Source organism: Populus euphratica, unplaced genomic scaffold (assembly GCF_000495115.2).
Source record: "Populus euphratica unplaced genomic scaffold, PopEup_1.0 scaffold19.1, whole genome shotgun sequence".
NCBI classification, from domain to species: Eukaryota; Viridiplantae; Streptophyta; class Magnoliopsida; order Malpighiales; family Salicaceae; genus Populus; species Populus euphratica.
The window spans coordinates 3,090,577-3,105,504 of record NW_011499853.1 but is presented as its reverse complement, the minus strand read 5'-3'; the positions used below and the strand labels follow the sequence as shown (position 1 = coordinate 3,105,504).

Here is a 14,928-nt window from a genome sequence, read left to right as displayed (position 1 = left end):
GGGGGGGGGGGGGGGGGGGGGGGGGGGGGGGGGGGGGGGGGGGGGGGGGGGGGGGGGGTTCTTTGGATGGGGTTTTTGAGTTTTAATCTTGCTTGCTTATATGCTTGGAGGGTTATTATTTGGTGAGTTTTAGTTATATTCTTAATGGGTTTTGATTTTGGTTCTGCTCTCTGGCTTCCTGCTTGGGTTCATTGAAGATGTAGAGTGCAAGTGTTATATATATATATATACACACACACACACACACTATGGTGATTTTGCTATTTAATTTTATTGAATTTGTGTTAATGTATTTTTTTTTTTAATTTGTGAATGAGGGTATAAACTGAGATAAGTGAAACTGAGGGGAACTTGGTACTTAGTGTGACTTAGCTAACCATCGGGCTTAGTTGAGCTTGATTTTTATAGTTTGGAAATTTAAGCTATATGAAATTTGAGAGTAAATACTAAATTTTATTTATTTTCTCAAGTCATCATGTCAGCCGAATTGATGATGCCAGGGGTTCGGTGTAAAAAAGTTAGAACTAGATTGATAGAAAAATATATTGTAAATGGGCTCAAAAGGAGAATGTTGTACCCATTCGAGAGAAAGTGAATCTCTTGAGAGAAAACTAGCCCTTGGTTTCTTAAGGATTTAATTTTTCGAGTAATCCATGTTTTTCATAAATCTCTTTAATGCAAATGCAATCAGAGGCTTATAGAAGTACTTACCATAAAAAAGTTGCAACTAATGTTATAGCTTGGATGCTGTTGTGTACAAAGCTTGTATCTATGTTCTCTGCAATCTTTTGGTGTGTTCTGAGGGGTGTTTATCATACTGAATTATTGATGGGTGTTGTTAGGATTTCAGTTGGTTCTTTGAGATGCTCAACAAGGATTTTATTGAGCTTGGGTAGCTTGAGGTTGTAGAGAAATGAAATTTGTTAAATTGAATACAACTCAGGTGGAGTAAACTTGATTTACAAATGTAGTTTGGTGTTATATAATTTGGTGATTTAGAAATGATTATGTTTTTTCGTAGGGCATGCAATTGAGTACTTTAAGGTATCTATTCTTTCCAGACTAAAATGGGTGGTTCATAAAGTACAGAAGAGCATTATGGAATTGTTTAGGTTTTACCAATTGACTTTTAAAGTTAAGCAATAGTGATGGCTCATTTGGTCCAGTGACTTTCATGATATTTTAGAATGTGATTAATGTGGAGTAGTAGAACTTATCGATTCCAGGCATCAACACATTCTCAGGAAAGATTCTTTCAGTTAGTAAAACATTAAATAAAGACTTTTCAAGCAGTCAGATACATGGAGCTAAAAGTTCTGGTCATCAGTTATTTGTTAATTTTTTTATCAGTGATGTTATCTGAAGTGGTGTGGATATCTTGGCTCTTCTTGTCCATTGCCTATATTGCTTATCAACATAAATCAGAATTTTGGTTCTTTATGCTTCCCAGGGCCATTGGCTCATACATGTCTTATTCTTATTGTACTTGCATGTCAGTGTGCTCTTTCTTTCAACTTTGTTTTAGATCTCACATGTTCAGAGAAATAAATGCAGCTAGAAAACAGTTGCTTCATAGTTGCTGGGTTGTAGGTTCTAGTCCTGAGCTTGGTTACAAATATGGAGTATCATTTTTGCTTGGCTGCTGAGTGTGTAATCTTTTTGCTATATGGCTGTTATGGCTCCGAGGATTGGTTATTGTTACTTTTCCCCTGTTATCAGCAAAGGATTTCCATTTCTAGATTTGGCCATTTATACCTGTCTGGAAACATAAAAGATTTGACCATCTATTTCATTCTATACCATCCTGCAGTTTCCTGTTGGTCGTATCCATCGCCTTCTGAAATCAAGAGCAACAGCCCATGGAAGAGTGGGTGCAACTGCGGCTGTTTACTCTGCTGCTATCTTGGAGTACCTGACTGCTGAAGTGTTAGAGCTGGCAGGAAATGCAAGCAAGGATCTGAAGGTGAAACGTATAACACCTAGGCATTTGCAGTTAGCAATCCGGGGTGATGAGGAGCTAGACACCCTTATAAAAGGAACCATAGCTGGTGGTGGAGTGATCCCTCACATCCACAAGTCGCTTATCAACAAATCCTCCAAGGAATAATGCTATTTCGGTTCATTGTACTGAATCCATGGGATGTACTGCTGTGTTGTGTATACATTGGGTGATAATTAGCCCCCGGTCCATCTTCGATTGGATTATAGCTGGTTTCCTTTTGGTAGTAACCGAACAATGTAGGTTTTGTTTGTGACAGTTTGCAAGTTGTTAGACAATCCTCGAGGTCGAACAGAGAGTTGCTAGAATGTATTTCCGATTACTGTCCTGTTCGTTTTTACTCTAATTCATGTTCATGTTTTATCACGGTTTAAAATAGGTTAAACGAAAGAATGAGGATATGCCTGTTTTATTTCTCAGCTTCTCTGAGTTAAGAGCACTGCTAAGAGCTCTTGGTGTTTTGCTTGTTGAGAATTTTACAATAATGTTTCATCTATACCTGGGCATTAGGATGCACCCTTGGTGTTTGGAGTACAAATTGCAAGTTCCCATGTTTCTTCTAAAACGAGTATCATGAATCCACAAAAATTTGATCAATTATGCTTTCAATGCCTTGGTAATGGGCAACCATGTTTTCAAAAATTCATAGAATTCGAATTTCAAGCCATCATCAGAGCAAACATCGTTGTCCCAATGTTGTATGATCTGCTTTCAATTTATATGATAATTGGCAACCAGAACTGAACATTGTGATAAAAACAATCATGTCAGGGACGAGAAGGTGAATATAATGCCATAGTAGATTTCTGAAAACGGGAGCTAGAACAACACGAGCAATGCCAGAAAGGAAAAGCATCAACTGCAACAAATAGGATGAATGAATTGCTTTCTGCTCAACGGAGGATAACCTAGTTTCAAGTCACGATCAAACAACTTATACTAGTAAGTCAGAGTTCATAACTCTCTAATCACTCTCTAATAAATCTGCTGCAAAAGCAAAAACACATGAGAATGGCTTCATAACTCGATGATTGCTGTTACCATCACGGAAACACACCCCTGCCAACCAATGGAACTGTTGCATCTACTGTATGGCTGAAAACTTTGGAACATCAACTGGGAACTGGTGGATCTCATCCATCCATGGGTTTTTCTCATTGGCTGGGTTTATGGTCCGCAGAGCCTTCCAGACAGCACTGTTACACTTGAACCCAGACCCAAAAGCGATCTGCCATGTTCTGTCTCCCTTCTTTATCCTCCCTTTGGCTTCTGAATAAGCCAATTCATACCAAAGAGAGCTGCTTGAAGTGTTGCCAAATCGATAGAGTGTCATCCTGGAAGGTTCCATATGCCAATCTGAAAGCTGTAGGTTTTTTTCCAATTCATCCAGCACAGCTCTCCCCCCAGCATGAATGCAGAAATGCTCAAAAGCCAGTTTAAAATCCGGGATGTATGGCTTTAACTTCATCTTAAAGAGTTTCTTCCCCACTAACGTGGCAAAGAAGAGCAGCTGTTCAGACATGGGCAAAACAAGAGGGCCAAGGGTAGTGATATTAGTCTTTAAAGTATTCCCTGCAACTGCCATCAAGTCCTTCGATAAAGAAACCCCAACCTTTCCAGTAGAATCCTCTTGTTGAGTAACACAGGAGAAGCACTTATCATCAGCGCCCTTATTTGTTCTAACAGTATGAACCAATTGGTACTTAGAACGCCACCAGTCAGATCTTTTATTTGAAAGCAAAACAGCAGCCCCTCCCATTCTAAACAAGCAATTTGAGAGAAGCATTGACCTATCATTCCCAAAATACCAATTCAAGGTGATGTTCTCCATGCTAATAACCAAAGCATAAGAATTAGGATGCGCTTGAAGGAGATGTTTGGCAAGATCAATCGATATCAAACCAGCACTACAACCCATACCACCAAGATTATAACTAAGAATATTCCCCCTTAGCTTATAATGGTTGATCACCATGGCGGACAAGGATGGTGTTGGGTTAAACAAGCTGCAATTCACAATCAGAATTCCAATATCTTTCGGTTTCACAAATGTCTTCTTAAGCAGCTCATCGATTGCACCAAACATTACAGCCTCAGCTTCCTTCCTTGCTTCAGCCATGCACGGATTTGGAGGAACTCTCAAGACAGCCTCGGGGAGATAAGTCGACTCCCCAAGACCAGACCTCTCAAGAATTTTCCTTTGGAACTCCATGCTCTCCTCAGTGAAAACACCTGTTAACTTCGATCTATCCATAAAAATCTTCCTAGTACATTCCCTAGAATCATCAGGCTTGTAACATGAAAAATTCACTAGGTAAACAGGGCGAGGTCGGGTAAGGAAATAAAGGGTCAACAAAAACACGAGGAGGGTCGAACAGAGGATCACGGATATGAGATTGAATTTAAGATGGTCCCAAAGATCATGAAGATCTTGGATCGAGAATGTAGATAGCTGTGCCGCAATAACGACAGCAATAGGTGATAAAAACAGGAACATCCCATGAGTAATAAGGTAATGATAGCCAAGTTTCACATATTTCAACTTCACTGATTGCTTGAAATCAGGGAGTTTTCTCAAAGATGATGGCTGGATCAAGGGTTTAGTTTGATTTGATTCAGACATTGTTGCTTGATTCGTTGATCAACAGAGGCGGCCAAAATCAGAAGTATCCTACGATAGGAATTGGAATCTTTGAGGATTTTCAAAAGCCAACAGGAAAGGGGCTTAAACCCCAAATATGCTTTAAGGATCAATACAAAAGATCAAAACAGAAACTTTTGCATCAGACTCAGGCAATGCAAAAGCAAGAAGTCAAAGAACCTTGACACCCCTGCAAAATAAGAATAACCCATCACCAAACTACATCACTACATCATTTACATTCTCAAAATCACAAAAATGTTCAATCTTGTTGACATAAAAGAGATCTACATGAAGTCTTTTTATCACCAACAGAAATGATAAACGACAAAAAAAGAAGAAAGCAAATATATGCCATTTCCAGCGGTACGAAATGACCCAATACAGAAATGTTACTTATAAAGTACGATCAAGAAGGAAAAACTGACCTTGAATGAGAAATCTGAAGAGAAATGGATACCCTATCTCATCTGAAAAACCAAAGGACATGAGTGAGGGAAACCTGAAAGCACTTTCGTGTCTTGTAAAAATCAGACTTTTGTGCTTTTGTTTGTGTTGTGCTCGTGCCTCTGAGGTGTCGTGCGGCAAAACATTGTTGCAAGTGGTGGGTCCTGTCTTCTCTTCCGGAGGCATTCCAGTTGTCTTAGATGGCCAATAAAATGCTGAAACGTTGTGAAATCATCACAATTTAACGGTCAAGAAAAACTATTTTTGAAATGTATAGTCTACATGACGTGCTCTCCATTCACGAAAGTTACGGAAGTATGGGGATGCTGCTACCACGATACTTAAATATCTTTTTTTTAATTATTACTTAAATATCTTTTTTAAATATTCTTTATTTTTTTGTTATTTTAATGTATTAATATAAAAAAATTTATTTAAATTTATTTCCAAACAATTTTTTTAAAAAATAATCACTATTAACTTAAATTAATAAAAAAAGTTTTAAAGCTCTAAAATTATGTATTTTTTAAAAAATATTTTTTTTTCTAAATTAATGGATTTTGGGTTTATATATGTATATATATATATAATTTTACTTAACACTCTAGGTTTTTAAACGATGTTACTTTAAGAGTTAATCCTCACTCAAGGTCAGGTCGGTCAGGTCATCAGCCACGTGCCTTTGTGCGGCAATGGGAGAAATGGCTTAGCTAGCAAGAACAAGAAACAGGAGCCCTGCGCTGTCTGCCTGAAATTAATTGCCTGTAATCATTCTTTGCTGACCGGCTGTGACATGGTTGCCAAAACTCAAGAAGCTTGCTAAAAATGGATCCTGACATGCTTGCTCACTGGTGTCCACAAACAAGATAATCCATTTTCCAACTTAGATAAAGTAACCTGCTAACCTGGGATCCAAAACCCAGTTCTGACTTGGGCCAGGTGTGTTATTGAACCATAGTGACCGAGTCCAACTAACTCGAGTTAAAAATTAGATTAACACATGGCTTGCTCAACCCGACCGAGATCCCTTCAAAGAATATTTTTAAAATTCTCATTGCAAAATCAATACCTTAATGGATAATCAGGTATCGTCTAAAAGGAAAAACAAGAGAAAAGCCTTGAACCAGTAGAACTGTCGGTTTGCTCTATCAGTGGATTATCAGGGTTTCATGTACGGATAAATATTCTAGCATGTTAGAAACACTTGAACTGAGAAGCTGCTGGTATCATCTTTTGTTCTTCTTCTTGAATCTTCTATCTTTCTTGCTTATGTATTTATCAATTTCTTCCTCGTCCTCGTCTCCTCTGCCCTTCCTTTTCTTACCTCCAGGTTCTTTAATTTGCTATGGAAGTTAAACAACAGATCGTGACGAGAAATTCAGAACATGATACAGCAACCAAACTAGGATAAATAACAAAGCCACTGGCAAGACTTGTAACCATAATTGGTGTTTTATGACAGACTAGTGAACCACAGAGACTAGATCAGAACAGAAGTTCAACCAGGGTTAAATTGAGGAATTCAGTTAAATATATGAAAATTACAGGATTTTTTACATGGAGGACAAAACTAATAACAATAACCACACCTTTTTTTTTTTGTGTAATAGCCAATTGGGTGATCAAACCAGGAACGGGTTAAGGACCCAAAGATCAACCATGGTTGAATTGAGGCTGAGCTGGTTGTTGCGTTAATTATGTAAAATAAATACTTGAAGATTAGAGAATTAAAATTTTTTAGGATAAATATACAAGGAAGGTGTAAAATGGTGTCAATTGGAGGAGTTTTTATCATTTAACAACCAAACAAAAGTAATGTGTTCTGTAACTAAAAAAATTCTTAGAATGATCTGAAAAACAACTTCGGAAAAATCCAACTTCGAAATAGGTTTTTGACCTCCTCTATTGGTTCTTGGCTGGATTTGAGTGGTGGTTTGACCATTTTGAAGTTTATACTACATATGAACACCTAAGTAACTACCAGATAGCCTGACAGCAGCATTTGAACCTCCAATAAAGTAGATGCTGACAAATGAAGAACTTTTGAAACAATACCAGAAACTCCATTACCATTGCAGGCTTATCTTTCATCTTTTTTACTTTCCACATCTACTATAACAAAGATAAATCTAATAGATATTTTAGATACCTTCTGTGAAATTCTTTTGGCTTCTGTGACACGCTCCAGCAATAGCATGATTTCCTCTTGATGAGGACGAATATCCGACATCCTAATACCTGAAACATGGTATATAGCTCAGTACATCAAACAAACTGCTTTCAAGATCTTCAATGAATGTTCAACCCACCAATGAGATTCTCTATTTGTTTAAACCACCCAATTTCATTTTGATTAACTAGTGATATTGCCAACCCAGATCTTCCTGCACGAGCAGTTCTCCCAACACGATGAATATAATCCTGCAAACCACAGAAAATCAGAAGAGGAGAAGTTAAAATAAGCAAAATACCCTCACACAACCACACAAGTTCCTTGTCATCTAAAGGAACAGCAATGTTTGGCATATATAGTGTAATTTCCAAGTTCATACTTATAATTACAAACTAGGAATTGCAAGAATGTTGGACGAAGACGTGAGAATGCAGGGTAAAATACCAGGATAAGAAAAGGAGAAACAATTAACCACAGTTCAAAACTCCACATGAGGGAGAAAAATAAGCATACGCAACTCTGAGATCCAAGGCAGCACCCCTTCCTCTCCTTTGGGAGTAATTTTTCATTTATGTAAATAAAGCATTAAGAATGACACACAGTTTCGAAGTTGTAGAAATTAATCCAGATTTTTCAGAAAGAGGAAAAGGCAATGTATATGCATGCAAACTTTTCAGAAAGAGCAAAAGGCAATGCATATGCATATGCATACAAATGAGTATACACGTATTCTACTTCTGGATTATGGATTTTTGGGCCATCTCTCATGCAATAAAAACAGGCTAAATTGTTTTACTGTAGCAATCAAGGGCCACTACAAGACTGAAATATTAAACCTAATTCTTGTTTCCCAATTAGTCAGCCTCCAATTTACCTATGGCATAGCACTAACTGATAGGAAAATTGACAAATTAGATAGAAAAGAATCATCAACTAAAGTCAGGCAAGAGTACTTTAGACTCTGACAAAGGTAAGAAGGAGGTTCAAATTACGGTATCCTTGGTCTACTCCAGCATGAAGAGAAAGGAGAATAGTAGGCTACCTTAGAGTTGGTGGGAATATCATAATTAACAACCATATCCACAGATGGAATATCAAGTCCTCTACTTGCAACATCAGTGCATATGAGAATATTGCACTCGCCAGCTTTGAACTTGTTTAAGGCTCCAAGCCTCTTAGACTGTAAAAAAATATTCCACTGACAAAGTGAGAGACAATTTCTAAAGAACAATAAAACCAAGGCAACAAAAGCAAGAAGATCAAAAGAAAATGATAATAAAAACATATGTAGCAAAATCAAGAAAAAAAAAACTTTGATTAAATAAGTTTTACCTGACTCATGTGGCCATTAATGGGGATGGCCCTTAGACCAAGATTTCGAAGAACCAAAGCCAAAAAATGAGTTGCATCACACGTCCGTGTGAAAACCATGGTAGAAGCTCCAGATTTCAGTGTCAGAGCATGTACAAGATAGCATTACTGCAGGCATAAATAATGCAAATCAGCCTAAGAGAGACATTAACTGTGAAAGGAAAAGGAATGGAAGCAGTGTCTTCTTGTTGAGCTTTATTAGAGCACAGGACCCAACAATTATTATCTCTTTTGTTATATGCTTAACGGAGACCTGGAGTCCCATGAAGTATTTATTCTTTATCACCACTACAGTGAGTGCTTGATAAGACAGATCTGAAATATGCGAGCATTGCTCAATCAAGATAATGGGATTAGGCAATACTCTTTTCTATCAGTTCTGCTGTGTGCTTTCCCTTCATGGTATGGTACAACTTGGATGGAAACTTTTCATTGACCTCACATAGCTTAAAAGCATTCGCCCATTACAGATTGAAAGATTCAATCTCACGATAAATAAACCACAAAAGAATTTTGCAATTGACTATTTTACAAAAAACTTTTCATTGACCTCACATAGCTTAAAAGCATTCGCCCATTACAGATTGAAAGATTCAATCTCACGATAAATAAACCACAAAAGAATTTTGCAATTGACTATTTTACAAAAAACTTTTCATTGACCTCACATAGCTTAAAAGCATTCGCCCATTACAGATTGAAAGATTCAATCTCACGATAAATAAACCACAAAAGAATTTTGCAATTGACTATTTTACAAAACACAATTACTAAGATGAGGATTATTTCTTCATTGACTATTTTACACTATAGAAGATGCTCCATTACCTATGTTTAACAGAAAATCAAAATGTTTAATCAGATCCTGAAACGTTCCCCTAGCTGATCAGAAAGAAATAAAAGTTCACCTCTAGTTCATCACACAAAATTAAGTTTGCAAGATAAATTTGAAAACAGAAACTAATGAGCCTGGTTTGATCTTTTATAAGGTCGTAGGAAACAGCCACTTTTAGAAAGAGAAGAATGTACCAGAATACCAAGGAGAATAATGACAATGAATAGCCTTGTCAGGAAATCTAAGCTGCAGCAAATTTTGTAGTATTAATCTAGTGATGAACACTAGCCTAAAATGTCAACTTTGGAAGTCACCTTAGATTTCTGGATAAATCATCTACAGGATAAGTAGAGCATTTGGGGCTGGGGAAGGAAGCAGAAGAAAGATTTTCAAAACAATTCTCCCAGCTGGTCAGAAGATCATATTCTACTATCAGATAGAGCATTTGAGGTTCAAGAACGATGTTAAGGAAATTAGTTTTTGTAGTAATGGAAGGATATGGAAGAAAGATTTAAAGATAAATCAATTGACTGATCAGAAGACCGCAGTACCTCCTTTTTAGAAGACAAACTTAATAAAACATGAATGACAGGATACACGCAATTTTCAAAACCATTAACCTGGTTTTCATCAGCTGCCTTGTATAAATACAATTTAAAGGTTCGTTCCAAAATTACATGTTTGCTTAGAATAGATTCTCCTATCAGAATAATCAATTTTGGATTTCCCTTTTTGTTCTGCCAATCACCATTACATACTTGTATACTTCAACACCTAGTCCTTTCGTAAAATACTTTCATAGATATGCACCAATAGGAAAAGAAGAAACCTTGTACTTAGCAGGACAAAATAGAAGTTGCTGCCTCAATGTCTCAACAACAGAATATTTGGATGCCACTTCTATCTGAAATGATTGAAATTACAATTTGTGCCAGCAATTAGCGAAAAAAAAGGCAAAGAATAAATACAACAGATGAAAATCACATCGCCTCACCTTCACAGGATTTCTTAAACAAGCCCTTTGGAGCTTTCGAACCTGAAAACCAAGAGAACAATTTGTTCAATTGTTAAATGCCATCTAATTTATCTTTTCTTCATTTTCCTTTCAACCTCTATGGAATAGGCCTCAGTTTCTAGCATTAGAATTTACGGTGAATATAATTCATTTCTAATTGTAAAAAAGCTCTTTTCTCCTAGAATCAATCTATATTTATTTCATTGCAATTTGGAAGTCATTTGATAATTCAGAATTCTAGATAAAGATATCAGCCACAGTTATTTATGAAACCTCATGCTCATTGTCCAGCCAAGTGCCTACTTGTGCCAGCATGAAAATACAACTTGAGAGTCATCTTTACAGAGAAATATTGAATTTCTGCCTTTTAAAGCCATACTAAACTACTGTAATCAGCTTTTAATAGTTTCTAGAAAATTGTCAATCTTATTTCATTCATTTGCAAGGAATCCATTCATACCTCATGGGAAACAAAAACATCATGCAGATTTAAATGTCAATTATCATTTCAATGCATATGGTTCAACCTTCTTTGTCATAGTTGCAGAAAACAAATATGTTTTCCGATCCCGTGGAATAACAGTTAGAATTTCATCCAGTGATTTCTCAAACTCTTCATTTAGCAACCTGTCTGCCTCATCCAAGATCTGTCAAATGTGGCACACGACACATCAAAAAAATAAAAATAGTATTCAAGGTACCAAGGATAATAGGTAACATGAACATTTTCACTTTTAGCTTTTTTAGACGGATTAACACTTCCAATACATCAAGGCATGAATTAGTAGCAGCGCTGTCACATGAGTCTATCACAAACTATCATCACCCTTCTCAAGGTTTTGCTAAAATGGAAACACTAATTGATGCAACCAAGAAAAAAGAGAATTAGGAATTCTTTAATTCTATTTTTTCTTTCCAGAAATTTTTTTAAAAGGAATGCTAGTTTACCAGGGAGTCTTGTAACATTTACTAATCATAGTATATATTTTTATTTATTTTTTGTTTTGTTTGATGACAGATGAGAGCAAGGTTATACGTTACTGATTAGAGAAAGATCAGCAACCAAGCCATCGAGTGGATGGCACTACAAAATTGGAACAGAAATACAAAGAGCAAGATCGAAAGGTTGAAGGAAAATGGGACGAAAGTCATGACCATGCAAGTGAGATGACCATCTATTTCCACTCCTTGCTTAGCCAAATGAGTCTTCAGAGTAATTTACTTCTTGCCTCATATGTTGGATGATTGAACTAGAAAATGACAGACAAAGGGAGATACTATTGAAGCATATCAGAGTGTCCATGGTGGATTACTATTGGAGTAAAATGTACCAGGAACTCCTGTATTATTGATCAAAGCACAAAGAGTCTCTAAATAAATTGTTTAGCACTAACAGCCCCTAAACAAAAATAGGGATAAAAACTACTACTCCTCCTATCAGGTGAAGTTAGGTTTCCATCCAATTTTCTTTTAAAGTAAAACGTGCAGGCCCCCTATACAATTGGTCAAAGCACAAATAGTCCCTAAACAAATTATTCAACACCACCTGGATTTTTCTTTAAGTGGGACTAGGGTGCCATGTGCTAGACATTCGATTTTATTTAAACCAAATTGCATGGAAACCTGACTTCAATTGAGAGAAGGACTAGTTTCTACTCCCAATTTTGTTTAGGGATTGTTTGTGCTGAAATATTTGTTCAGGGCCTCTTTGTACTTTGACTAAAAGTAGAGGGCCCTAGTACATTTTACTACTACTTTTATTTAGGTATTAGAAGTTTTTATTCCTATTTGAATTAGTATCTCCTACTTAATTTAGAAGAGACTACAAAAGGAGGACATATTCATGTAATACTTAAGACTTTTTAATTATGAGCTATATTGGTCCAGCTTGAAGGCTGTAAACCTTGAGGCTCTCTCTCTTTTTAAGTTTTACTTTCGAATCAAAGCAGCAGGGTGGTTAAGTTTTTCCACCCAATAACTTATTTAGCTTTGCTGAAGATATTAGTAACATAGTTATGCTTCTGTATGGATCTCGATTCAGTATATTACATTCAAGAAATTAAAATATGAAGGAAACTGACATGCATCTCATAAAGCATGATTGATGCCAAAAATAAACCTAGATGCATAAACATTTTTCCAATGCATAACTACGTATGTAGCAGTTGTAATGTACAGAATCAATTGGAGAATAGCTGAATGTGAGCATAGTTTCTTGATAAACTAATTTTGTGCACCATAACATTACAGAGATCATACCAGGTATTTCAGTGTACGGAGAGAAAATCCTTTTGTATTCGACAAATGATCCAAAAGGCGACCTGGTGTACCGACCTACAAAAGATAGACATCACTCAATTCATAAAATGCACTGTCAGCAATTCCATTTTCACTTGCATTCAAGAAACACTAGAAATTTAGAGTTTCCATGCACAAATGATCATGTGAACAGAGGCAGGCACAGCCATGGTACAATAACTTGCTAACAATGCGTAGGTGTGTCTCTTTATATTTAGAGAGAGAGAGAGTTTGAAGTTTGCAAGCTGTTTAAAAATCAAACATGCCTTAACTAAAAATCAAGGCTTTTAAGCATAAAAAAAGAAATGTCCGAAGAAAATATAACAAGCACATGACCGCACTATCCCCATGCCTTCACGTCACCCTGAAATGCTAGCCATTGGCCATGTGTTCACTTATTATAAAAAAAACAGCACTATAGTTTAATAATTTAAAACTCAAGCAAAGAACAGTAATGTATTTAAATGATGGCCATAAGCATGGGAAACTCATAACATCACTCTTTCTCAGTTCAGAATTCAAAACTGAAGCATTCTCAAATCTTAGCTCCTTTTACTGGGCACCAATCTCATACAAACAAGCCATCCTCTCCTTCTGCAACTTAAGAAAAGTCAAAAGTATTATCATGCCTGCAAAATAAACACTTACAACAATATGAGGCCGCTTTGCAAGGGCAATTGTCTGTAGCCCCATATCCACCCCTCCAACAAGCTGTTAAAAGAGAAGAAAAAGAAGATAGTTACCCCACAAGATTTTAACAGAATAAAGTACATGAAAGACCCAAAACAGAGGGAATTGGAAACTTACAACAGCACATCTTAACCCGATATCGGACCCTAAAGCTTCAAACTGTTCAGCTATCTGAATTGCCAGCTCCCTACAAGAAACATGAAATATAATAATAACGCAGAACTGAAAAGGTTAAAAACTTGTTTGTTTCTCGGAAGATGGAGGAGATAACCTGTTAGGGGAGAGGACGCAAGCGTAGAAGACTGGAACAGAAGTAACTGAAGATTGAAGAAGGGCTTGGAGAGTTGGAAGAGCAAAAGCAGCTGTTTTTCCAGAACCAGTTTGTGCAAGAGCAATTAAGTCTTTGCCTTTAAGAGCATGAGGGATGGCTTCTACTTGAATTTTTGTAGGGTTTTTCCATCCTAATCTTTCACATGCTTCCACCAATTGTTCGCATATCCCCAAATCCGCGAACGTTTTTACCGCCTCCTCTGTTTCTCCGGCCATCACAGTGGAAAAACCGGTGAGCTGCTGAATTAATTGCTAGGGTTTTTTCTTTTTATGATCTGATCACAGCAGACACTGGACTACAGACTGAAAGGGAGGGAGGGCGGGCGAGGAGAGCTGTCGCCTGTTTTATATTTATATGTCTCATTGAGATTTTTATACTCCCTTATTTTTCTAAAATAGTCTATATCGTCCCCGGGCTTGAGTAATCATAATTGAATTCCTATTATCCATGCACATAAGACCCGGCGGTCGCGGGGTTACCAGATCGACCTGTAAATTGGCGACTCGACTCCTATCTTAACATAATCATAAAAACAAAACTTAATAATCAATCATAATAATGATTAAAAAAAAAAAACACAGTGATCATTTACGATTCTAGCTCTTCTTACATAAAAACCTTAAACCGAACTTAAAAAACAACACAAATACAACTCATAGATCAATTCACCGTCCTATCATGCTTGCATCTTTGTTTTTCAGGCTCTGTCATGTAATGCTACATTGCAGCTGCTGTTGAAGGATGTTGCAGTACTGCTTCACATTGACCCCGAAGTTTGGAGTCCTCAAGGTATATGTAAACAGAATACAAAAGTTACTCTCTCATTTTAATATTAATTAATTTATTTGAGTTGTGAATGATTCGTACGGTGGAAGGGCTAAATATTTATGCGTGACTTCTATTTCCTACTTGACGTTAAAGTCATATTGAGTGTCTATATGATTATAAACTAAATAAATAATCTCACTTGTATAATTATTTTTATGTGTGATATTTGAGCAACAATCTTAAAGCTTTATTTGCTATGTGTCATGAGTTTTGGACACCATCGTATCCTATTTTATTCTTATTCTTTAGAAAAATTATTGAAAGACTCCATATCCCACACGAAAAGGGTGGCAAGTGGCT

At 36.6% G+C, this 14,928-nt stretch overlaps 2 protein-coding genes and 1 pseudogene across 2 annotated transcripts in view; 1 reads left to right on the top strand and 2 right to left on the bottom strand.

Annotated features, from left to right (window-relative positions):
* LOC105122374 (probable histone H2A variant 3) overlaps nt 1–2,495 on the top strand; it is a 2,750-nt gene extending 255 nt beyond the window's left edge. The window contains exon 2 of the mRNA XM_011021451.1: nt 1,811–2,495. Coding sequence (XP_011019753.1) covers nt 1,811–2,107 — 297 coding nt within the window. The 3' untranslated portion in view covers nt 2,108–2,495. The remainder of the gene's footprint in view (nt 1–1,810) is intronic.
* A 286-nt stretch (nt 2,496–2,781) lies between these two features.
* Nucleotides 2,782–5,380, bottom strand: LOC105122373 (3-ketoacyl-CoA synthase 11). The gene is made up of 2 exons (XM_011021450.1): nt 5,069–5,380; nt 2,782–4,830 (listed from the first exon to the last, which is right to left on the bottom strand). The coding sequence occupies exon 2, from the start codon at nt 4,620–4,622 to the stop codon at nt 3,084–3,086; it is 1,539 nt and encodes a 512-aa protein (XP_011019752.1). The 5' UTR covers nt 4,623–4,830; nt 5,069–5,380; the 3' UTR covers nt 2,782–3,083.
* A 735-nt stretch (nt 5,381–6,115) lies between these two features.
* Nucleotides 6,116–14,111, bottom strand: LOC105122372 (DEAD-box ATP-dependent RNA helicase 10-like; annotated as a pseudogene).
* Nucleotides 14,112–14,928: the final 817 nt, after the last annotated feature.

Bases quoted from the DNA above. Each gene is read 5' to 3' on its own strand.
- LOC105122373 (XM_011021450.1), bottom strand. From the start codon at position 4,622: ATGTCTGAATCAAATCAAACTAAACCCTTGATCCAGCCATCATCTTTG.